The sequence below is a fragment of the Aythya ferina genome (genome assembly GCF_964211825.1).
Source record: "Aythya ferina genome assembly, chromosome: 15".
NCBI classification, from domain to species: domain Eukaryota; kingdom Metazoa; phylum Chordata; class Aves; order Anseriformes; family Anatidae; genus Aythya; species Aythya ferina.
Window position 1 is genome coordinate 917747 of NC_140314.1, and position 18494 is coordinate 936240.

At 40.7% G+C, this 18494-nt stretch overlaps 1 protein-coding gene and 1 long non-coding RNA gene across 8 annotated transcripts in view; both read right to left on the reverse strand.

Moving 5' to 3' along the window:
• RBBP6 (RB binding protein 6, ubiquitin ligase) overlaps positions 1 to 16455 on the reverse strand; it is a 31852-nt gene extending 15397 nt beyond the window's left edge. For 3 of the 7 annotated variants that reach the window (XM_084537337.1, XM_084537341.1, XM_084537336.1), the window contains exons 1-5: positions 15838 to 16455; positions 8273 to 8372; positions 6277 to 6315; positions 5585 to 5621; positions 614 to 658 (exon numbers count right to left, since the gene is read on the reverse strand). In XM_084537337.1, the coding sequence (XP_084393463.1) occupies positions 614 to 658; positions 5585 to 5621; positions 6277 to 6315; positions 8273 to 8372; positions 15838 to 16003 (387 nt within the window). In that variant the 5' untranslated portion in view covers positions 16004 to 16455. The remainder of the gene's footprint in view (positions 1 to 613; positions 659 to 5584; positions 5622 to 6276; positions 6316 to 8272; positions 8373 to 15837) is intronic. The other 4 variants (XM_084537342.1, XM_084537338.1, XM_084537339.1 and 1 more) reach the window with 3 other exon arrangements.
• On the reverse strand, positions 10941 to 15831 carry LOC311445339. Its single transcript, XR_014698357.1, has 2 exons — positions 11825 to 15831; positions 10941 to 11610 (listed from the first exon to the last, which is right to left on the reverse strand). It is a non-coding gene; the product is annotated as an uncharacterized lncRNA (long non-coding RNA).
• Positions 16456 to 18494: the final 2039 nt, after the last annotated feature.

Consider the following 18494-nt stretch of genomic DNA (forward strand, 5'->3'; position numbering starts at 1 on the left):
TTCCTATAAACAATTAGGTACATTTACACAAATTACAGTCTGTGTTCAAACAAATTAGATCGTGTTGCCCACTATATATTCTACAGCTTATGAAACTGTGCAACATTCAAGAATGGATCTATATCTGTGAAGACTAGAAATTCAAAAATAACCATGCAATTGTCCATGTTACAGAAATGTTTGTATTTTGGCTGTTGCAAACCCCCCTGAAAAGTCCGTAACTTACAGCCAATTAAATTCTTCTGTAAAAATTGTGTTAGTTTCCAACGAAAAATTAACGAAACGTATGAAAAACGGTAAACAGCTTCTGAAGTGCTTCTTCTTTGTGTCTTGAAGATGAATAATACTGCAACATTATGTTGAGGCTGATAAGGTACTCCCCTTCAATCTTCCCAAACTGGGAACTACTCTTTACAGGATAGTATCAAATTTTACACACATTTTAAAGTTAAGATAAATACTTTAACTTATTAAAAATTAAAGTTTTTTTTTTTTTTTTTTTTTTTTTTTTCAAATTACAACAGTAAGCCAGCTATAGATCACAATATAAGATTTAAAATAGGAAGCAAACACTTTTTTTTGGTAAATATTTGACAAGAATATATATATATACCTTAGTAAGCTGGGCCAGAGAAATAGATGCAGAAGAGTCATCAATCTGTTCACAAAAAATTAAACACATATTCAAGTTCTACAATCAAAACATAGCAACAGTTAACCTCTACTGTAGTCTGAAAGTCTGCACTATATCATCTGTATCTCTCTGGAAGAGGCATTTTTAACCTAGTGTAATTTGTATTTGTTCAAAACAAAGTCCAGACCTACAAGAGTTTAAGAGTGTCTATATGGTTAACGAGAAGAAACTAGAACAACCAAACCAACTGAGATCAACCTATTGCTCAAGAGTATCTCTGAGGGAATTTTGTCAAATGCTCACAGCTGCATAAAAGTCAAAGGGGTAAGGAAACTCAATTTTCTGCTAAAAAGTTTTTTTTTTCAAAAAACAATATTTGAGAAAGAAGCATCACTACAGGAAACTTATTTTTAGTGTAATTTGTAAATTAATTGCTTAATGTTTAATCATTTTTAAATGCACATGGTTATGTTTTTGTGAACACAGTAGCTGCCTGTGAAAATAAAGCACAGGCATATTAGCTCTGAACCATAAACTCTGCCCCTCACGTCATTTAAAAATGCCAAACTCACCACACCCCACAAAACCCTAATAAAAATACCAATCCAAAACAGCAGTCATAAAAACAACCCATCACTTTGCCTAGATAAAAAAAACAAACTTGCTAAAATCATTGAAATTCAGGTGTTTACCATGATAAAGTAGTCTATAAAAATGAGAAAACTAATTTCTATCGTTATTTATTATTAGACTACATACTATGAATTAATTTGGAAGGTGTGAGTATTCAGTATTCTCCTTGCTATCAGATCAAAAATAGTTTTCAAATAGCAGCCTAGTACTAAATACACAAAAGCAAGAAAGCATCAAGCGTATTACTGGTAATGAAAGATGGACTCAGAACATAATCCTGTCATTGCTTTTCTATTGCAACCACTCTCCTCGCCCTCAGCTACCTACAGGACCAGCTTGCAGGAAGGAGCTCTTAAGGCCACAGGCTAACAACGGACTGCAGCATTTATTGAGAACCACACTGAAGTGTAGTTTTGCCACAACTGAAAACAATAACTCCCTTTCCTTTTCCAGTATTACGAATTATTGAATTATGCCACAGGCAGCAGTAAGCTTACACCAGTTAACATTATCAGAAAGACATTCCAAATTCTGCTTATTATAAGTTGTTTAAAAAAAAAAGTAGAATAAAATTTCAGAATGTAAATTGAACAGCTCTCCTCAAGAGATCACAAAATTGATCAGAAAAGAGATTAGAAACCCTTCCCTGGGAAAAAAAAAAAAAAAAAAAAAAAACACCAAAAAAAGCCAACACCAAAAAACCAACACTCTTGTCCTCTACTAACATGGTGGAAGAACTCGAGGCATTAGCTTTAGCAGACTGTAGGGGAAAAAATATCTACCTGCAGATGTTTCCTTACTCCAGTAACGCACTGGTTTTAGTTAATCTTTCCTTCTCTGTATGTTTGGGAAAGCACATGAACATTACTATATTACTATCTGAACATATTTTTAAGTTGTGCCTTTGAAAAGACCTAGATCTGGAGTAAGAGAGCTTTTTTCCACTGCAACTCTTACCAGAAGATTCAACTTCCATTCTTTTCAGAAGATTTTGTACTTAGCTATGTTTACAAGGATGTCTGATTCAGTATCGTGTAGCTGTACACTCCGTATGTCACTCCTTTACGTGTGGAAAAAAGAGGTCTCTCAAGGGAGGCACAACTGCTACCATTTTGTGTGTTTTCAGAGGCAGCTACAATATTGGGGAAGTTATTGATTGGAGCCTAGCAATCTAATGAGATATTAAACAGTCCAGTATTGACCAGTTACCGAAACAAAACAATTAATAAAATGTTAATTAGTGTTTATATTTTATTAGGAAACAATATTGTTTGGCCTGCAGGCAACAGTCTAATTTCTTAAAGGAGATGATGGCACTCATTTCTACCAAACTGGTACCAAAAGCAGCAAATAAACAATGCGCTATTGAGTAAGCCTGCCCAATGGCCATCTTCCAACGATCCTGCATTCTTTTCATTTTTATTTCATTTTTTTTTAATCTTTATGTTTCCATTGAAGTAGTCCTGCCAGTCCCTCAAATTAGTGAAGTAGAAACAAAATCTCCAGGAATCTAGCACACAGCCCCAAGATAATCCTGCAGAAGAATCAGAGAAAGAAAACAGATCTGCGAGCCGAATGTATGAACTCTCATTTCATACAGAAGATTCAACAGAAGCTAAAAAACAGCAAGCAGAAACTGGGACAGAAAATAGGGAAAAGGCTAGTTTTGCTGCTAGTGTGGTATATCCAAATCATAGTGGTTTCCTAAAACCTGAGATCTTAGCTAAACTGAAAATCCTGCCAGGAAGGATCGCAGTTGCGTTCAGTGGCGCTGAAACAAGGGACACAACTGTGCGTTTATGCAGACTCTAAGGATAAACAGAGATGCTTGCAGTTGTTGAAATACTAATGCTAAAACAAAAAGGATCCACTTCCTTGATTGGCTGTAATAACAATAGGACACCACCACAAATTTGGAAGCATAAAATAACAGCTAACATAAAAGAGAAAGACAATGAAAAAGTGTTCAAGCCATAAGCTTTTGTGCATCCTTTTTGTTTTTCTTACTCACTTTAACTTTGCTGCTTAGGCATTACTGTTTAACAGTAATTGCTGAGCTTTCCAGTAATTTATCCCTACCACACTAAGATGCTGTCTCTACTTTGAAATACATACAGAAATACAGATATTTAAAAACAAACAAAAACTTTAGACCAAGATCTGAGCTGGCTTTAGAAGTAAATCTCACTGTGCTTCCAACACTAGGAGTGCCTGACTCTGCAGTGTTTTTAAAGTAATCTTTAATTTTCGTATCTAAGTACCCATCCACCTCCATACAAATGTAAGACTTGGAGAGAGTTCCGAGGAGGTTTCCACCCTCCCTATGCCTACCCACAGCCCAACTCAGGTAATCAGAGCAAACAAGAGGGGAATATTTTTGCTCTCTTTTCCACTTTAGAACTTTAATCTGTTCTAACTAACACTAAGTCTTCCCCCCACCACTGCAGATACTTTTTTTTTCCCCATTTTTTTCTCTCTTTATTTTTTGAGACGTCTATGTTAGCTTACGGTCAGATGCTACTTAAAAATGTAATACAGACATGCCAGGGAACACACAAGGCTAAAAGAATGTTAACTTTATTTATGAACATGTGATTTGTGTTTATACACATGCTAGTAAACAAAAAGGAAAATAACTGTTTTCAAGAAATAAAAACCCATCTGAATTAGATCAAATACTATAAACGTGCTTTACACAAATGCATTACATTAACTACTAGGGTCACTGGGCCAGTTAAACTAACTTGAACTCACAATGGGAGGCATTCATGTCGAAAAAGGAATTCGAACCAATCAGCGGTAGAATTACGGATGTCAGATTCAGATTTAAGTCTTTTCAGACCTACATTTAAAAAAGGTTTTCATCTGAGGTTGATTGCACACCACTCCATGGGAACCAGAGGCTGCATTCTTCACAGAATGCAGACACAGAGTTCATGAATTTCTAGATTAAGTTATCCTAACAGCTTAATGAGTGATCAGATCCAATGATCCAGGGTTAGTGTAATGCCTCACACCATTCTAGTGAAGAAAAAGCAGTTATACTTAAAATAAAGATGAAAAATAAAAAACACCAAGTAGTAATTTTTATACTGTAAGAACTATTTTGAAATCCGTAGTTATACATAATATTTGACCCAAGTTGCAAATCAGTATCTAAGACCATTACCAATCAAGTATTTCCTCATGTACTTATCTATATTTTAGCAGCAGAGTAACAGTGTGTTTTCAAGCCTGAATTAAAATGCTACCCCCTTTTCCAAAGGGAAATTCAAAATGGTGGTATACTAAAGAGAGGCTTAACCTTTGGGAAGTTAAAGCAGCATCCAACCCTGAAGCCACCCAGATCCAAAAATACAGTGCAGACGAAAGTTAAGAAAGATGACATGGAGTTTACCCACAAATGCACCAGGCTCTAACCTTGTGCCAAAAATTTTATACCAGGTTTTAGATATTTTCGCTTGCAGTCAAACTATTAAACTAAACTGTTTCGTTAGATAAAGCAAAAGGACCAAACACAGAACTTTAGAATACCACTTTGTGTAGCAATGATATTCAAATTCATGTCTTCACATCTTTTCAAGACATTTATGTACTCTGAGGGGCCCAAACAATATCACTTCAATTTCAGTTTTAGGAATAAATACTTGAGTGCTTAAGGACACAAAAAGGAGTTATTTAGCTGCACAGAAATGTCCTCAGAAATTGTGTGGAATATGCTGGTTTTGGTATTTGTTTGAACCCCCAAGTCAGAAATAAGAAACAATATCGAGTTTAACAATAATGGTTTCTCAGTGGTTTTTGATAACATTTTCAAAAACCATTAGGCAAAAAAGTATTTAAAAACGAAAGCTAAGTGATACAATGTGAAAATGGCAAAAAATACACTCCAAACATTTTTATTGCAAGAAACAAAAAGCACACAACAACCTATACAAACATACATATTACTAGCTATAGACAGACAGATGTAGAACATGGCACCATGTTCAATTGTGCAAACCTCAAACCTACATGATCTAAAAATGATCATACAGTATCTGTACAACACAAAGTCATACAGGAAATATTCTAGCATATTCAATATGAAATACAACGCATTACTAGGCACAAATACCAATATTCACATTAGAACTGTGCAAATGATGGCATTACTCAGTTTTTACTATGCTGAATCAAATACATTGTATTTACAACATATACTATGTTTTGCTGGAAAATATATTAAGTTAATACTTGGAAAATTAATGCAAGGCTACATTGTTTATAATTAAGTGCAGTGTGTAGAAAAAAGTGTGAGATTGTGTTTTTACATACTGCTTTTGATGTTCCACTCACTGGTTCAGTTCGACTTCTAAAAGAAGAAATAAAGGTGATCAGAATTTAACAGAAAGCACTTGTATCCAACATATAAGCAGTGAAAACAGGTTATAAAACCTGAGCATCGTAACATTATGTTCTGGTAGTCTAGAGAATGTAGAAATTTATTCACATACATAAACTGTTCTCCCTCGGTACATTCAGTGCAACTAAAAAAATCTCATTTCTACTTTGTTAAATATTATTTTAAGATTTACAAATACAGAACACAACAGTGCAAGCACAAGTCCTCAGGTATTTTGTCTCTGCTGTATCAGGAGCAAAAATATGAAGTCTCTACTACAGTTTTGTGTTCTTAATCAATGTTCTAAGCATGAAGCTAGCTTTAGCCAATCTGTATATCCTTAGCATTACAATTAGGTACCAGATACAATACTTTAATTTCTAAGAAAGAACAGTGATAGTCTAGACACTCTGAAGTACAAGTGGGAAACCAAAACAAAAAACCAGTCATCTGATAAAGGAAGGAAAAAAATAAAAATGACAGCAGCATAGTCTTTAGAGCTGTGTTTCTTTGTGGAAGCCCAAGCACTGTGTTCAGATATCTACTATATTTAGCCATGAAAGTGCCAAAATATTAAACGTGTTACATATGCTACATTGACTAAAAATAGTAGTAGAAATGTCACCTGAAAGCAGTTTCTAGGATTTTGTGCGATTTAGGAGTCCTGTGACAGAAAAAAAGGTCTTAATTGCCATAATTTGCTTTAAAATAATCTTGAAAATGCTACAGTATTTTAGGAACTATTTCTTTAGCACATTTGAAAACTTGCCGAGATTCCACATACTGATTGATCTGTATCTGCATGCTACTCATGAATCAGGCATGCAACCACTGATATAGTTAACAAACAATTCATACATCATCCCTAGCGTCCCATGAGCAGAGGCAATTAAAGGCTGCTGCGGAATTTGTACAAATTGAAAGGCTCGTGTTTCCTGCCACTGCTACAAAACCACTAGGCTCACAGTTAGAGCCGTGTACTCCCTGAAGATGAGGAATTATAAGGAAACACTTTAGATTACCACACAATGGTTTCTTCATATTTTTACCTTGAGGAACATACTACAAGAGGAGTTAACGTATTTTGGAGGCCTCTCCACTGTTGCAGCATACACTCAGAATTCCTAAACGTTAACTACTCCACCACTTGTTTCTGTAATATTTCCAGCTAGGGACAGAAAGCTCATCTGCCTGCTTAATTTCCAATGTTAAAATGGCAGCACAATTCTTTATCCCCACATACAGGTATTTAATTAATCTTTGATGCTGGCAGCATCTATCCTCTAATTTTACAACCGCATTACAATACCAGGAGAGGGTGCCATCCAACCAGAGATGGAGGATGCACTGACAAGACAGCACTAAGCATACGTATGTAAATTAAGCCCTAAGACAAGGCAATGCTTCTAAGCACAAAAATGTGGGGTCTAGAATTGCTAGGTAGAGCCTGAAAGCACTACAACAACTTACAGCAGCAATGTGCTTAAGTTCATGTGCAGAGCCACACAAACTCAACTTTTTTGCATGCAAATGCTTCATGGGTACCAGGGTGCTGCTGTACTGTTTGTTAGTACTGTAACTCATCAGTACACCTTACTTATCGAGAACCAACACGAAAAAGGCATAGCAAAACCACAAACCAATAACGTTCACCAGTTGTGGTGGAGGGGCATATCTTTAAGGAGGTTGGAAAAGAAAGCCATTCAAACAACACTAACGTGGCTGCTGCAGAACTGGATTGTACGAATAAATGAACGACAGCACGAATCCTGTAGTCAGGAATGCATTTGAATGTCTAATTTTAACCAATACATGTGATTCTCTGTTCTTCATGAATGCTAGGAATACAGATGAAAACCTGGAGCACAGATTCCAGCTTAGGGTGAAACAGAAAGATAACTAGGAACGGTAGCGTGCTGAACTGCTTACTGAGTTTCAAGTAAGGAAAGCTTTAACTATGCCTTCACAGTACAGACACAAAAGGCAATAAACTTAAGGATGTTGTTCTTTTCTCCCTTGCCTTAAACAACCCTTGTCTTTAAGAAGCTAACAAAAATCACTTATGTATGAGACTTTTTGTTTGCATGGCTCACCAAATGGCAACCCTTGCTCCTTCCTCTATTGCTAGTATGCAAAAATAGCGGGTTTGGGCCATAAGAATACTGCCACATCCCCAGACCAAAAATGCAAGAAATTCACACACTGAGAAGGAGACTCTACTGAAATGGGAACAAATTATAAATTCACAGCACCATGCATATTTGTGTCAACCGTAAAACAAAGAAGAGCAATATGTATGCTAAGGGATCTCCTCTTGTAGAGGAAACAGGATCTAAACCCGTTCAGATCTCAGGTCTCAGAAAATGACCTCCCCCCTGAGAAGCCAATAGAACGGATGTTAAGAGTTACCACTGTGGGAGTTTGAACCCAATGCCCTAGTAGGTCTAAAAATATTAGTCCATTTTGGGACAGATATATGAAAATCTACCCCACTGCAACAAAAACTAACAGCAGCTTTTACAAGAAATACACAATCTGAATGCCTCTCACAAACGAAGATTAATCAAAAAAATAAGTTAAGAAAACGCTCACAAAGAATGCAGTGCTTTATGGATACTTACATAACGTATGTTTTGCTGGTAGCTTTAACTCCTCCAATAGGGATTCTTCTAACAATTACTGACGAGTTCTTAGGAATCAGGGCATTATCGTCTGTGTATTCTAAAAAAAACAAACACACCACAAACACAGAAAAAGATTAGCAATAAGAATGCACATTAATATGTGATTAGACAGCACTTCTGAGCACCCCTGTATAGATATAAAAGTGGAATTTTACACGTGACACTGTACTTTGTCTTGAAGTAACAGTCCACTTCAAAAAATGTCTTTACATTTATAATCAAACATAAGCAGCAAGATCATGGGTTTCGTGATTTTTTTTTTTTTTTAACTAGTCTGAATACCAACAGCAAAATTGTCTCAAAGGTCACTTAAGGGGAGTCCCTGCTAATGCATGAGGTTCTTTCCTGTCCTTGATTAAATTGCTTTTACTTCTAACTGGCTATAATAGTTTTAGAGAAAAAGAAACCACAGCACAGTCATAAACCAAATTCTTAAGCCCAATTAGCTTGCCCTGTAACGACACAGGGACTTAACTAAAGCTTGAAAACTTTCAGCCATTGCTTTCAGAGTTGATAACTAAACCCAATTCACTTCTGCTGCTAGTGGTTGAGACAGAACACAGGAGAAGAGAACTTGCCAACTCTGTCCATTTCTTGGAGCTTAATTAATCAACAGCCACCAGGCTTTTCAGCTACTCAGTGCTTTAAATTTAAGTGGAAACTAAACTGGCATTGCTAGATACTTTCTCACACAATCTTTGTGGCTTTTTATTTTAGCTTGCTTTCACAAACAGGCCAGAATTGGCTCAAATGAAAGTAGCGCAGCTCCTCTTAAGCTTATTACCTGGCTAGAATTAACTACAAAGGGGTGAAATCTTTCCAGTCACTTTCTGCAGAGCAAAATAACTCAAAATGACTTACAAAGGCAGATTTCAAAAAGCTTTTAGAAAACAGCGTGCCTGAAGCTATCCATGCTTTACCTTGGTTCACATCATGTTGCTCTTTTGAAAAGGAGAAAACCTTTTGACCTTTTACATAGGATGCCCCCCCAGCTCCCCGAGACACCGAGTCAGCTTGAAACACGCAGATCTCTCTATTAGAAAGGCTTTTCTATTGTACTTCCACAAGTCAGATATGCCGATTTTGAAGCACCATCAGCAGCCAGTCCCTATAACCGATCTACAGTTTTAAATACTAAAAGCCCTTACCTTTGCAGACTGAATCAGAACCATGGTGTGAAAACCAAAGACACCATGTATCTAGTCACACACCGTCAGGGTAGTTTTCCCAGTGATCAAACACAAAATAAGAATATTTGACAATTTATGCTCCATTTTTCAGAATGTTTTTCCTAGAGACAAGTCTCCTTTAAACTGAAACACACCTACCAGACAATCATTTCAACACTGAAATCAAAATGTGACTTCTATTTCCAGATGACAAAATGCTTCTACACAAAACTGAGAAATCTTTTAGCTGAAACTAATTCCTGATCTTCCCCACGGGAACCAAACAGCAGACTTCCTCTGAACTTCACGGCAGTTTAGAATTGCGTGAGAAAACAGTTCCTAAGGAAATCCATGCAAACAGGAGCTTTTACAGAAGTCATATATCCTGAAACAACCCCTGGAGCTCTTCTCAAAAGGAAAACCTAACCATTACAAAGTTAGCTGTCAAGAAAGGCCTGCAATAAGACTTTTTGGAGATGTTCAAGGAATACTGAAACCTAGATAAGCAACTGAGAGTGAGCTCAGGTGAGCTGCAGCTCCCAAGCAGCTGTTTCTACCTGCTGTATGATGACACGTCCAGCATTCTTGCTGGTCTAGAAAATAAGCCACTGGACAAAGACTTCAGAGCTCTAGGATAAGCAACAGCGGCTCCACAAGCACATAGGAGTTTGCTATGCCTGTACCGCACGCAGAACTTGGGAGTCCTGCAGAAGGTTACAACTGGCACCTCTCCTACACTGTAAACATGAGAACAGCTGACTTGCCCAGCTGCATCTGCCTGGACATCAGCTGAAAGAAACAGAGGAGAGATACTGTTTTGTTTGTGCATGACACAACTGTAGACAAGGGATATTACAAGGAGCTGTTTTTGAAATTTTTATCTACTATTCTCAGGCTCATAATTAAAAAATAGAATTGTTGCACTTTCATACCAGATTACGACAGCCGTAACTATTCCAAACAGACACGTTTTTCCTTTGAGAACTTATGCTTTTACTAGAAAACTTGTGCATTTTTAAAAATGTCTGTTCTTCCTCAACAGTGAAAATAAGCTTTGTTTCTGTTCCCACTATCAGTCTGCTGGGTCTGTAAACTATTGTCCCCTATAGCCAAGGGATTTTTTCACAAATTAAACAAGCTTGCAGAAAGGCCAATTCAAACAAGCGTATCTGTAGTGTCTATGGTATAGATGAAGAAGTCCTGTTTTAGCAGTTTGTGAAAATCCATTGACCCTTAGAAGAGATGCATTAACATTTGCCTTCTGAGTAGGCTGTCCTTGTGTGCATACATAAATTTCCTTGCTTTCAGTCTGTATGTTGTGTGCATTGAAGAAAGCTCCATCCACCCAGGAACAAAATGATGTAAGAATGAATTTCCTTTAAATGTTAATCTGTGCTTTTATTACATATTTAAACTGATCAACAGAAGAGCAATAATTCCTCGTGCAGGAAAGACTTTATTTGTATAGGACACTTATTGGTATTTAGCAATTAATACTGTCCAATTTGCTCGTGACAGAGACTTTGTGGAAGAGTGATTATATACAGGAGAGTGAATAGCTGAGTTACTTCTGTGAGAGGACCCTGTTCCAGGCTTTACTACATTTATTTGTCCTTTGCCTTAACTATTTGAATGTATTTTGGTGATGAAATTCTAATAAAAGTGAAATAAAACAATGCAAAGTAAAAACTTAATGTCTTTTAAAGTCGGATGAGGGCTAAAGCTGAAGAGCTATTCTCGAAGTCTCTGGAAACTTGTTTGCCTAATTTGAATTTAACAGACGCCAGCTTGGTCTAACAGCTCTAAGACTAAACTGGCATCTCCCAGCAGAAGCTTGCTCCCCATGGGCTTGGCAACCCCCAGGATCTGCAAAATAGTGTCACTCTGCAACCCCTGCCCCCCCACGTGACGGGACATCTGCAAAAGGAGCGGTGAGATCACGCTCAACAAGGCCACTTTTCACACTTGTCCAAGCAGAGCTCGAGCAGAAGCGTTCAGCAAAGCAGGAGGTGACCGTTCTGTTGATGCCTATTCCCTGACGGCACAAAACTTGTTCTACTGATGGTGCCAGCCAGCAACTGGCTACGGGGCTTTCGTCAGCCTGACCTGTGATTAAAAATATGGATTCGATTAGTACAGAAAGCTTGCAAAAACAAAGGCAAAATGGATGTTACATTAAGCAGAAGAGGTGCAACAGTGTAAAAATTGCTGTATCTCTTGTAAGAAGATCGTCTACTTGAAAGAGACAGGGAAAGAAACATTTCAAGGAATGGAGGCAAACAAGCTTAAAAAAAAAAATAACTGATTTGCTGCCTCATACCTATGTAGAAATCTCAATTCAAAACCTGCATGTCTGCAACCTTCCTGCAAAAATAGTATAAAATTATTAAAGCCATCAGACTTTCAGAATTTGCATCAAATGTATACTATGAACAAGCTACTCTAAAAAGTTCATTCTGGATTTTATGGCCTGTTTTGATCACCATGTTGAGTCTGACAGGACTGCAAAAAGCATCTTTTGAGTACTACATAGAGAAGTATTTTCACCTGGATAAAGTACAGATGCTCTTCAAAAACATCATCAGAAAGCAACCCTGTAGGCGAAACCACTTTTGTTAGGCATCTCAGCTTTACTTAGTAATGAGACAATTTACCTTTGGTGGAAGGATTTGAAGAGTTAAAGATGACAACCACCAGCAACGTTCAAGATTGTCTCTACCAGAAAACAGTGCAACTCCCAAGAATGCCTTTTCTCCATAGCACTTAAGATACGTTCCCTCATCTCATTTTTAACTCTGTTCTTATCAACACTCATTTGCACACTTTACAGCAAGCAAAACGAGCTCTGCAGCTGGCACTGAAAGCCCTGCCTCAACACACCCTTACTAATGGGGTGGACTACTATTTCTAGGTGTTTAGCTTCCACCAAAATAGGTATCCCCAATCTCAGCTACCACTGGCACACCATCATTTCCTAAATTAGCTAGTTCAGTAGCCCAAATGGCTCACAGATCTTTCATTTGGGTCATTATGGTCTTGAAAGGATGAGCTGACAAAATCTAACAAACTTTCAGCCATTAATCAGACCACACCAGTGTCTGAAGCCTTAATGCCATCGTGTGTCACTTCAGCCTGTGCCTGGTGGAAGTGGAAGCAATGCTGGAGACAAGGTGAAGATCGACCCAACTGAGCCTGCCTTAAGTGCTTGGCAAAGGGACAATATTCTAGCTGCCTCCACACTCCCAAGAAGGATGGATCCCAAACCTGCTGGTGGCAGAGTTCAAGCAGCTGGCTCCCAGACTGGCACTGCGTCCAAACTCCTCAGCAGTTTTTGAGTAGATACACAACTTACACTCAGCTTCACCAGGGAAACCGGGAACTCCACATCTTTTCTGAAGGCTCTGCATAATAACACTGCGTGGCAGCCCAAGAATTAATTGCACTGAGGTGTAACCAAAGCAATCCCTGATACTAGCACTGCAATATAAACTTGTACGAGGTTTAAAGGAGGTAAGGACGAGGTTTAAAAGTTGCTTAAATGTCTTATCTGAAGTGCTAAGTTTGCATACTGTTGACCTTTCAGCAGGCACACCAGCAGCGAGATCAAGTGATTTTGGAGTTAGCATGAGTTTTAAGACATCACATTGGGCATTACTAAAGCAGTCAAGTGCAGGCTGCAACAACGAACTCATGCAAGTCCCCAGTTCAAGAGAGTCTTTTAAAAACACTGTTCTTCCCTAAAACTATTCATCTCACCACAAGCAGTTCAGAGTCAATCATTTTAAAAATGTATTCTGCCAGACAAGAATGCTTTCCTTATACCTTCTCCAAATGTTTTTGAGTCAGAATGCTTTAGGGCAGAAAAAGACTATTCAAGAAACAGGAGTTCTAAAGCTTGCAGTTTTTCCACAAAAAATGCGGATGTTGTGAGAATATCTATTGTGAAAGACGGTGATCAAATTCAGATCAAACGAAGAGGAGTCACGTTTAAATACTCATTCTTGAGAACAGGCTTTTTTTTTTTTTTTGAAATGGGTTCCCACCATCCTTTTTGCCTTCCCAGCCTCTGAAAGAGTTCATCAGGTCATATTTTTTCCATTGATACTTAAGTTCCTATTTACTTTCAGCTTACAATAGCATTCCCTCCATTACTAGAATTCCATTATGAGAAGTAACAGTTACCGCAGTTTGGAAGGTCAGAGTATTCCCAAACACCTGAAGCAGCAGACCATTTCTAAGTTCCACTTTGTTCCTTCCAATATCATTTTAACATGTCAGAACTCCTACACAGACAGAAGTCATAAGAAACCAGTGCTTTACAGCCGTACGTAAGAATTCCGGACATGTCATTTAGGCAGAAGTCCTATTTAGTTTATTTTTTAACTTTATCTTTGAACAATGTGTTTAAATACCTCCATCCAAGTAGTAAGAAATGAAATTTCCAACTTCCTTTTTTTTTTTTTTTTTTTAAAGTGGAAATCACCCTTACAAGAACTTCAGTAAGTATCTGTGCTGCTAATACACCAAGTTTAGAATTTATTTAAAAAAAAAAAAACAAACAACAAAACAGTCTAAGAGCAATGCATCTTAGGATCTTACTGCCTTTAAATGCGTGATGCTCTTTAAGAGATGCGCTTTAACTCCATCTTTAGGCAATATTGCACTTAACATTGTAACCTACTGAGGCAGATACTTTTTCTTCCCCAGATTCTGGCAGGCATGAGAACAAGGCAACATACTTTGTAGAACTGATATTAAGAATATTAGTAACACTTTATTGAATAACACATTTATGAGCATAAATTAGTAGTATTTTTTTTTCCTTCTATAACTTTGTTTTCTTCTCCTCACTTGCTATTACAGAGGATTCTATTTAAAAAGAAGAAAAAACCCTTTATTAATAGGCCTCCCCCCTGCCCCCCGGTAGTAATTGGGCTCCATCACAATGTTACCATCCAGCACTCTGGTTTTAAGGCCGTTTCTCACAGACCCAACCATTACAACTCCAGACAGCTGGCCAATCAGCCCCTAGTGTTTGTGAAACTTACAACGCATTAGCAACTGCAGACAAAGTTTCCAGACCCTCCTGTAGCAAAGCCCTTAAAACAAATTAAACACTTTTCAAAAGGGTCTGACAATTTTATTCAATACTACTATAAAAAAAAATATATAAAATCAGGACTTCTGAAATGTATCCACCTACGTGTTACGCAATACAACAAAATTCATCAACAGCCCCTGAACATTGTGCTGTTAAGTCCCTTTACAGACATCCTCCTGAAAATACATATTTTTAATATTTGTAAACAATCAGTGAGCTTTAAGTGCAATCATTTTAAAGGCTAGGGGTGAAGTTACAGTTACTGCAGTGTACCTACATATTACCCAACTTGAATTTTACTCTGTGAAACAGCAGAAGGAAAAAAACTAATACACATTTTTAAGAAAAGTTTGCTATAAAAGCATCACAGAAGCACAAGACAAACAGGAAAAAAAAAAAAAGTTTACTGTTTGAGAAATGAAAACACTTCAGAATTCTTTTTATTTCTGAGAAGCAACATCCCAAAGTCTTTAATCGTATCCAAACTTATAAAGATGGCAGATCACCACTATAAGCTAAAGTATCATGCCAGGCAGGACAAAAGCTCTCTCATCACTGACTGAGCACCATATTAGAGCCATCACCCTTCGCCCCTTCGCCAGTGTCCTAACACGGTTAGCACGTGGAACCAGGAAAAAAGGAGCGAATGATGACACCACGCTCAATAGCACTTGAATGACAGCGTCTTTGATGAAAAAACAGGTTGCGTTAACAGGAAATTCCAAGGCATAGTTTACATACAGAGCAAACGCTTGTGGGTGAAATGGTTTTAAAGGTCTGCGAAGCTGATGGTCACAGACACCCTCTTAACAGAAGACACTGGGAGTGAGCCGTTCCCACAACAGCCACAACGCCGATTTTCCAGTACGGTGGAGTATGTGGAAGTCACCAAACCCACTTTTTTTCTTCAAAGGCATTACCCATCTGCCCTATTTTTATCGCTTTCAGTTTTCTCCATCAAACTTCAAATAAATCTGGCAAGTTTGCCACGAGCAGCTGCCCTCCCGCGTTCCCTTACCGTTTGAGCTAGAAGAGTGGGAAGGACCCCACGGCCCCAAAACTTGTTTGGGCGCTAGGCGGGCCCACCAACCGCGCACCCCCCCGCGCCTCGCCCCGCACGGAGCTGTCAGGGCAGCGGCCTCCAGCCGGGCCGCGGCTGCCGAGCTGGGCCCCGCGGCGCTCCGCTCGCCCCCCGCCGCCAGGAGCCGGCCGAGCCCCGGCGCCCCACGCACCTTCTTTGGTCTGGGCGTTGGTGATCTGCAGGTCGCAGTCGGCCGCCTTCAGCTTCTCGCGGGCCATGATCTGGCGCTTGAGGTCGCACAGGGAGATGTGGAGGCCGTCGAAGGTGACCGTGTCATAGTTGAGCTTGGACGAGAACTTGTAGTGCACGCACGACATGGCTGGGGCCGGGCGGCGCCCGCTGCGGGACGGCGGCGGCACGGCCTCGACGCCGGGTGAGGCCCCGCGGCCAGGCGGGGCAGGGCTGCGCAGCGCCGGGCAGCGCGGGCCGGCGGCGGCCGGCGGCGGCTGGGCTCGGGCGGCGCTCAGGGCCCGCGCCGCTCCGCCATGGGCAGGCCGCGCGGCCTGGGCCGGGCTGGGCGGGCGGAGGCCTCAGCGCTCCATGGCGGCGGCGGCGCCGCCAGGCCCCGGCCCCCGCCCCCGCCCCGCGACGACTCCGGCCCTCGCGATCGAGCTGGGCCGCGGCGGCGCCCCCCCGGCTGCTCGGCTCGGCCCGGCCCCGCTGCGCTCCGCTCCCGGCCCCGCTCGGCGGCGGCGGCGGCGCCCCCCGGCCCGGCCCGGCCCGGTCGCTATGGCGGCTGCGGCGCCCCCGCCTCGGCGCTCCTCCGAGGGGTTTCCCGGCCGCCAACCGCACGGGCCGCCGCGGGCGCCGCACTGCGCGTGCGCAACGGCACGCCGCGCCCACCCCACGTGACGCAGCGCAGGATGACAAAGCGGCCGCGCGGCCCGCGTCACGTGGGCGCCGCCGCCACGCCCTCCCCGAGGGGCTGCGCGCGCCCCCCAGCGGAGCGGCCGTTGGTGGCCAAGGGGGGGGGGGGCGGCAATGGCGGCGCCTCAGGGAGCCACCTCACGGAGCCACCCCACGGAGCCACCCCCTGGTGTCACCTCCCGTGTGCCCCACAGCGCCGTGTCCCTCACGCCCCCCGCCCGCCCTTTTCCTCTCCCTCCTAATAAATGGAACCAAACCTCCCAGCTGCTGTTAATCCCCTTCCCGTGGACGCCGTGTTTTTATTAACGGGTTTAACCCCGTTTGTCCATAGTTCTGCGCTGTTCAGGAGCCAACACATTTATCACCAAACTTCCAGCGTGCAGTCCTTCACTGCACAAGGGGTTGTTCCTGATGCTCCGGAGCCCAGTCTCTGCAGACAAACTTTATACCTGGTACTTTAAACCCGATACTTTAGAGTATCAGGCGGTGCAGTGCCCTCTGAAACAAACCAACCTAAAAGCAGGTACATTTCTAAGTAAAAACAGCGAAGCCCAACAGGCTTGGGAAAGGCAAACAAACAAACAAACAAACAAGCATTTCTCATTAAATTGCTAGGCTAGGAAACCTCTGGTGTCTAAACCCTACAGATTACACCTGGGGGTTTCATGCACCCCAGGGAAAAAGGAGCTGTGTGCGCGAGGGGACTGGGCTGTGAAGTGTGTGGGGTCTGCAGCCTGCACAGGCTGTGCATAAAGCAGTTTGTCTCCACTCGGTTGTTTTAGGTTTTAATAATTCCACGAAAGAATGTCAGCACATCCTTACTACTGTTTTTTTTTTTTTTAAGCTAGCTTCCACATAAGTACCAGACCTGACATGCCTATTAAATGATGTTTAACTGCGCTCAGCAGAAATGTTCGTGTCATATTGGTTTGTTGTTGCAGCAGATGAAGAATTATTCATTTATAACTTTAAAAAGTACACAAGGAACCTCATAGGAAGATGAGAAAACGCTTGCGTGGCTTTCAGAGAGAGCTGGCTTAGGTTCTGAAAGTCTAGGCAAATACGAGAGCAGCGTTGTGGCTTGGTGTGCTCTGTACACCTGCTGGCATCACCACTATTTTTGTAGCTCTAAGTTACTTCTGTGACTTTTAACCCTTTTGCTTTCAGATACATTCAGCAGTGAATTGTCCTCCACGTTCTGCAAAACAACCTAAAGCATAAGTTATCCAAGGTTTGCTGTCACTGTTGTAAGTCAGACTCACAGATTATCTTTAAAAAGAGCAATAAAGAAGGTATTTGGGTTAAAATGCAGTCTCATAGTTTTTCCATTACAGATTATTAGGAGCTGTGTAGGAAACTTCCTCTCATTTACTCCTTTATTGATCTGGAAGCAGCTTATTTCTCTGCACATTTCTGCCGTGCTGCACCGAGCACACTTTTGCTGAGCTGTCAGTGCAGCTTCCTTCTGAGACACCCGAGTGTTCGGACTGAGTGCTGCCCGTGACAACACTGCTCCTGAATGTGTGGGAAGTACCTGCTGTATAAAAAGCAAACAAGTGAAAAAAACTCTTGAAACCAGAAAGGGCAAACTATTTCTAATAACTTCAGAGCCACAGTAGTAAGTCTGCTGGAAAAAGACATTTAAATAAGCAGGGTGGCATAGTGGGATGGTCTGTGTTTGTATTTCATTCTTCAGTTTGTTTTGTTGGGAGCAAAGACTCCCCCTCTTTATTTATTTATTTATTTATTTATTTATTTATTTATTTATTTTATTTTATTTTATTTTTAATTTTATTTATTTATTTTTTTTAATTTTAATTTAACTTTAGCTGTGAGCTCTACACAAGAAGAGTGGAGCTTGCATTGCCATGAGCATTTGGGGCTCTCCAGCAATCTGAGAGCCCAAACCAGCACGTGCAGAGCTGTCGGCCCACTCAGCCA